The sequence below is a fragment of the Portunus trituberculatus genome, chromosome 7 (assembly GCF_017591435.1).
Source record: "Portunus trituberculatus isolate SZX2019 chromosome 7, ASM1759143v1, whole genome shotgun sequence".
In the NCBI taxonomy this organism is placed as follows: Eukaryota; Metazoa; Arthropoda; class Malacostraca; order Decapoda; family Portunidae; genus Portunus; species Portunus trituberculatus.
Window position 1 is genome coordinate 2798413 of NC_059261.1, and position 6000 is coordinate 2804412.

General features: G+C 42.1%; 1 protein-coding gene across 1 annotated transcript in view; it reads left to right on the top strand.

The window, feature by feature from the left end:
- The window catches only part of LOC123519353 (rootletin-like), a 39669-nt gene that overhangs the window by 26700 nt on the left and 6969 nt on the right, over nucleotides 1–6000 (top strand). The window contains exons 2-4 of the mRNA XM_045280608.1: nucleotides 464–1048; nucleotides 1571–2434; nucleotides 5713–6000. The exon at nucleotides 5713–6000 is cut by the window's right edge and continues 32 nt beyond it. Of these exons, the coding sequence (XP_045136543.1) occupies nucleotides 464–1048; nucleotides 1571–2434; nucleotides 5713–6000 (1737 nt within the window). The remainder of the gene's footprint in view (nucleotides 1–463; nucleotides 1049–1570; nucleotides 2435–5712) is intronic.

Sequence of the window (6000 nt, forward strand, 5' to 3'; positions counted from 1 at the left end):
GAAACTAAACAGCAAGACAACAAAACTGTGGAAAAGACCGATGATAGAAATGGAACCATTGTTGAAACTAAACAGCAAGAAAACAAAACTGTGGAAAAGACCGATGATAGAAATGGAACCATTATTGAAACTAAACAGCAAGAAAACAAAACTGTGGAAAAGACCGATGATAGAAATGGAACCATTATTGAAACTAAACACCTAGACAACAAAACTGTGGAGAATAAAGTTGAAGATAGGAACGGAACTAATGTTGAAACGAAACACCAAGAGAATAAAACTGAGGAGAAAAAAGTTGATGATAAGAACGGAACCATTGTTACAGCTAATCAGCAAGACAACAAAACTGATGAAAAAGTTATTGATGACAAAAACATAACCATTGTAGAAGCGAAACAGCAAGACAACAGAACTGTGGAAAATCCCACTGGTAATAAGATCGGAACCATTGTCCAAACGAAACAAGAGGAGAATAAAACTGTGGAAAATGAAGTTGATCAGAACGGAACCATTGTGGAAATGAAACAGCAAGACAACAGAACTGTAGAAAAAGCAGTTATTGATGACAAAAACGTAACCATTGTGGAAACGAAACAAGAGGAGAATAAAACTGTGGAAAATCCCACTGGTAATAAGATCGGAACCATTGTCCAAACGAAACATGAAGAGAATAAAACTGTGGAAAATTCCACTGGTGATAAGAGCGGAGGAGATATTGAGATTAGCAAAGAGGAAGAGAACAAGCCCTTGCTGCAAGGGGTGCACGATAAGATCGAAACGGATGAAACAATTAGTAAAGAGATAGAAAACAAAACATTTGAAAAAGCCGTTGCCAAAAACAACGAAACCTTTGAGGGAACTAATGAGCAGGAAAACAAAATGATATTTTCAAGGAACGAAACAGATGCGGAAACTAAAGAACCACATGAGGAAATTGCGTTGCCACTAATCCCAGGTGCTAAGAACGAAACATTTGAGGGAATTAATGAGCAGGAAAACAAAATGATATTTTCAAGGAACGAAACAGATGCGGAAACTAAAGAACCACGTGAGGAAATTGCGTTGCCACTAATCCCAGGTGCTAAAAACGAAACATTTGAGGGAACTAATAAGCAGGAAAACAAAATGATTTTTTCAAGGAACGAAACAGATGCGGAAACTAAAGAACCACGTGAGGAAATTGCGTTGCCACTAATCCCAGGTGCTAAAAACGAAACATTTGAGGGAACTAATAAGCAGGAAAACAAAATGATATTTTCAAGGAACGAAACAGATGCGGAAACTAAAGAACCACATGAGGAAATTGCGTTGCCACTAATCCCAGGTGCTAAGAACGAAACATTTGAGGGAATTAATGAGCAGGAAAACAAAATGATATTTTCAAGGAACGAAACAGATGCGGAAACTAAAGAACCACATGAGGAAATTGCGTTGCCACTAATCCCAGGTGCTAAAAACGAAACATTTGAGGGAACTAATGAGCAGGAAAACAAAATGATATTTTCAAGGAACGAAACAGATGCGGAAACTAAAGAACCACATGAGGAAATTGCGTTGCCACTAATCCCAGGTGCTAAGAACGAAACTAAAGAGCAAGAAAACAAAACGGTATTTTCGAGGAACGAAACGGTTGGCGAAACTATAATAGAACCACACGAGGAAATTTTACCACGAGCGAACATAACTCACGAGAGCGAAACAGAAACTGAAGGAAACGAAAGCGAAATTGTACAGAACAAATCGATGAATCTAGAGACCACGATAGCGGAAATTGAAACGACCACGATAGCGATTGAGGAAAAAACGGAAAGTATTCAGAAATTAAATGAAGATCTCAGTAAACAAACAATACTTCTGCAGAACCGAACAGAAGATCTTGAGAAAAAATCAAATGAAATGAAAAACAAAATACTAGAAGTGGAAAACAAAACGATGCGATTAGAAAAGGAATCAGATGCGATGTTAATGGAGAGTGTCATAATAGGACGAACGATGCTGCGTGTGGAGACAGAAACCAATGACATTGAAAACAAAGCTGTGGGTTTGAAGGAGACGACCGAGAATCTCCAGAACAAGACAGGAGACCTGCAGGAAGGAACTAGGAGTCTGCAGGCTCAAATTGAAGCTCTACAGAACAAGATGATGCACTTAGAGAACATGATGGAAAAAATCTTGAACATGACAGTAGAAATTGAAGACCATACATTAGGTCTGGAAAAAGAAACACTGGATTTGGAGAATAAGACAGTCGAATTGGAAGACAAGGTGACTGGTATTTATAATTGGACTCAACAGATGCAGAAGCGAACGTCGCAACTGGAGAACAAGACTACTGGACTGCGGAGCAAGACAGTAGGCTTGCAAAACAAGGCATCAGTCCTGAAAAAGAAAGCTTTGCCTGCAGATGATGATGTGTTGTCTGCGAGGAAAAACAGTAGGCGTGTAAGACAACAACGCCGCCGGAAAACAAAACAACCCTACTACAACTGTGGAAAGACAAACTGCTGCAGTACAATGTACAACTCAAGAAAGTACGAACTGTAACCGAAAGGGCAATCCACAGTGGCGCTGCTGAGGCAGACAGATGACAGAGAGGCCGAGGAGATCTGAACGAAGGCTCCTCGTCCCTGTCATGGAAAGGAAGGATCTTTTCTTTACCTTACCTTTCCGAACTGAGTGACTTTTTCTCTATGACTTTCTAATAATGCAGTATTGTAATGTTTAGTCAACACAAAACGTGTGCTTTCCTTTCTGTCTTTATTGATACATGAATTACTCTCTATTCATCTGATAAACCAGACTTTAGTTCTGTGCCATCATTCATTGAACAGATGATGAACAGTGTGTGTGTGTGTGTGTGTGTGTGTGTGTGTGTGTGTGTGTGTGTGTGTGTGTGTGTGTGTGTGTGTGTGTTCCTCCTGTCTTTCATTGTACAGATGGTTAGAGAGAGAGAGAGAGAGAGAGAGAGAGAGAGAGAGAGAGAGAGAGAGAGAGAGAGAGAGAGAGAGAGAGAGATTACAAGTTCTCTTAATTTACATTATCATATTCCTTCCACTTTGTTCTTTCTAATTGATTTAATCCTCTCTGCCTCTTCTTATTACAATTACTCTTTTCTTTTTCTTTTTCCTTTTTTTCTCTTTTTTTTCCTTCATTCTATCCTTCTTTGCTTCGGCCTCCTCCACTTCTTCTTTTTTTCCTTCATTTTATCCTTCTTTGCTTCGTCCTTCTCCACCTCCTCTTTTTTTCTCCATTTTATCCTTCTTTGTTTTGTTCTTCTCCACTTCTTATATTTCCTCTTTCTCTTTTCTCTTTTCTCGTGCCTCTCCTCTTCCTTCTTTTTTCAACACCCACACCAAGGATATAGTGAAAACAAAACCACATTTTCTCAAGTTGTTTTTATGCTACCCCCAAAAAATACACTCACACACACACATCTCTCTCTCTCTCTCTCTCTCTCTCTCTCTCTGCAGACTATGGTTTTTGTTTAATTCGTGTAGCGTGTTCACTGTGTCATTGACTTACACCGGACGTGAGTGTGAGTTGCTCAGTGTTCGTCTATTGTAACGTTGTCGCCAGGAGACTGGTTACAATCTGTGAAGGACACAGGCCAGAACTTGATTTTTTTTTTCTTTTTTTTTCTTTTTTGGTGCAACTGAACTGGATACATCTGCGAGTCCAACATTAGGTAGGCTTCTCTGTGTCTCCGTGTCTGTTTTTCCTTCTGACTCACTGTTTTTCTAACTCTTCTCCTTGCTGACATGTCTTACTTGTGTGTGTGTGTGTGTGTGTGTGTGTGTGTGTGTGTGTGTGTGTAATTCACTGTTTGATCTGCTGCAGTCTCTGACAAGACAGCCAGACGTTACCCTACGGAACGAGCTCAGAGCTCATTATTTCCGATCTTGGGATAGGTCTGAGACCAGGCACACACCACACACCGGGACAACAAGGTCACAACTCCTCGATTTACATCCCGTACCTACTCACTGCTAGGTGAATAGCACCTACACGTGAAAGGAGACACACCCAAATATCTCCACCCGGCCGGGGAATCGAACCCCGGTCCTCTGGCTTGTGAAGCCAGCGCTCTAACCACTGAGCTACCGGTGTGTGTGTGTGTGTGTGTGTGTGCGCGTGTGCGTGTGTGGGGGGGTATCCGGTCATTTCGCCCACATGCCATTTCGCCTACACCGTGGAGTCATTTCGCCCACACTGTTAAGTCATTTCGCCCACACTGCTAAGTCATTTCGCCCACACTGTGGCAGGGTTGCCAACCTGATTTTGCAGATAGTAGTAGGATATACCGAAGGCAGGATAGTACGATAATAGCTCATATCTATTATGTCACAACTCTAGGTAAACGCAACTAGGTAAAATACACACCACTGATCTATACTATACTACTGGATGGCTCATGGTGTAATTCATGAGGGAAAATTGTCTTGTCACTGTCAGGCACACTAGATTACACTTCGCATTAGGAGCACTGTTACTCTCAGGCACACTAATTGAAAAGTTAGAGATAGAGAGAGAGAGAGATAGCACACTAGATTACCAGTGGTGAGGGGTGAAGCAGAACAGCGCGCGAGTACTTGGTTACACTGAGCACTTTGTGCAAAACCATGGTTCGTTGGCCATAAATTTCTCACGTATTATACGACGGTAGTCTTCCTGACTAATGCCAGTGTTACATTCCGGGGTAGCAGGTCCATCCGCCCCTGTGACGATGCGCCACAAGTCCATTCGCCTCGTAAGTTGGGGCGCAATTACTCATAGGGAAGTCGATGCGCCCCAGTGCGCCCCACAACCAAGTCATTGTGCCCCAACTCTAAAACGAAAATAAGTATACTTCGGATCAATGGATGAACAAATAATTTAAAACAATTTGAAGCAACCAAATTAGGTTACTTTCTAGTACAAATATCATTATAGCTTCACTTCCATCATGGCGACTGCTCTGCCAACATACCCGTGCATCGTTTGCTTTAATGAAGTAAGGCCAAGGCAGCAAGCACTGCAGTGTGAAATCTGTTTTACATGGCAACACCCAGGTGTAAGCCAGCTTGAGTATAAAAGGATGAAACGTGGGGAGTTGGCTGACGTACATTGGTACTGCAGTAATTGCCAACAAAACACAGGTACTGTGTCGGTATTTCAACCAATTATTCGATAATGTTATATTTGTAGTAAAATCAATCAATCTCTCTCTCTCTCTCTCTCTCTCTCTCTCTCTCTCTCTCTCTCTCTCTCTCTCTCTCTCTCTCTCTCTCTCTCTCTCTCTCTCTCTCTCTCTCTCTCTCTCTCTCTCTCTCTCTCTCTCTCTCTCTCTCTCTCTCTCTCTCTCTCTCTCTCTCTCTCTCTCTCTCTCTCTCTCTCTCTCTCTCTCTCTCTCTCTCTCTCTCTCTCTCTCTCTCTCTCTCTCTCTCTCTCTCTCTCTCTCTCTCTCTCTCTCTCTCTCTCTCTCTCTCTCTCTCTCTCTCTCTCTCTCTCTCTCTCTCTCTCTCTCTCTCTCTCTCTCTCTCTCTCTCTCTCTCTCTCTCTCTCTCTCTCTCTCTCTCTCCATTAACGTATTAAATCTGGAGGTAATATTATCTCTTGGCGTCCCATGCATCGTTTCCAGATATGAGTGATGATAGTAGTACACAACAAACGTCCAGCACACACCGATATTCTGCATCATTCACTGTGTGACCCTACCTACCCCTATGGATGTAGATGATGTGGACAATGTTACAACATGGACTATTGTTGAAAATTCATCCCGCCAGAGACATCCAAAGCTAACAAACTCTATTGGTTATTCCTATAATGTAAAGCGAAAAAACAAGAATGGATCGGTTGACTGGCAGTGTTGCAAGCGGTCTCGAAGTGCTGTAATGTGTCGTGCAACAGTAAAACAGGTCGGAAACAGCTTTATACCTGGCAACGCTGAACACTGTCATCCTGCCGAACCCAACATAACTACAGTGCATCAAATCCGAGCTGCTGTGATGGAAGAGGCAT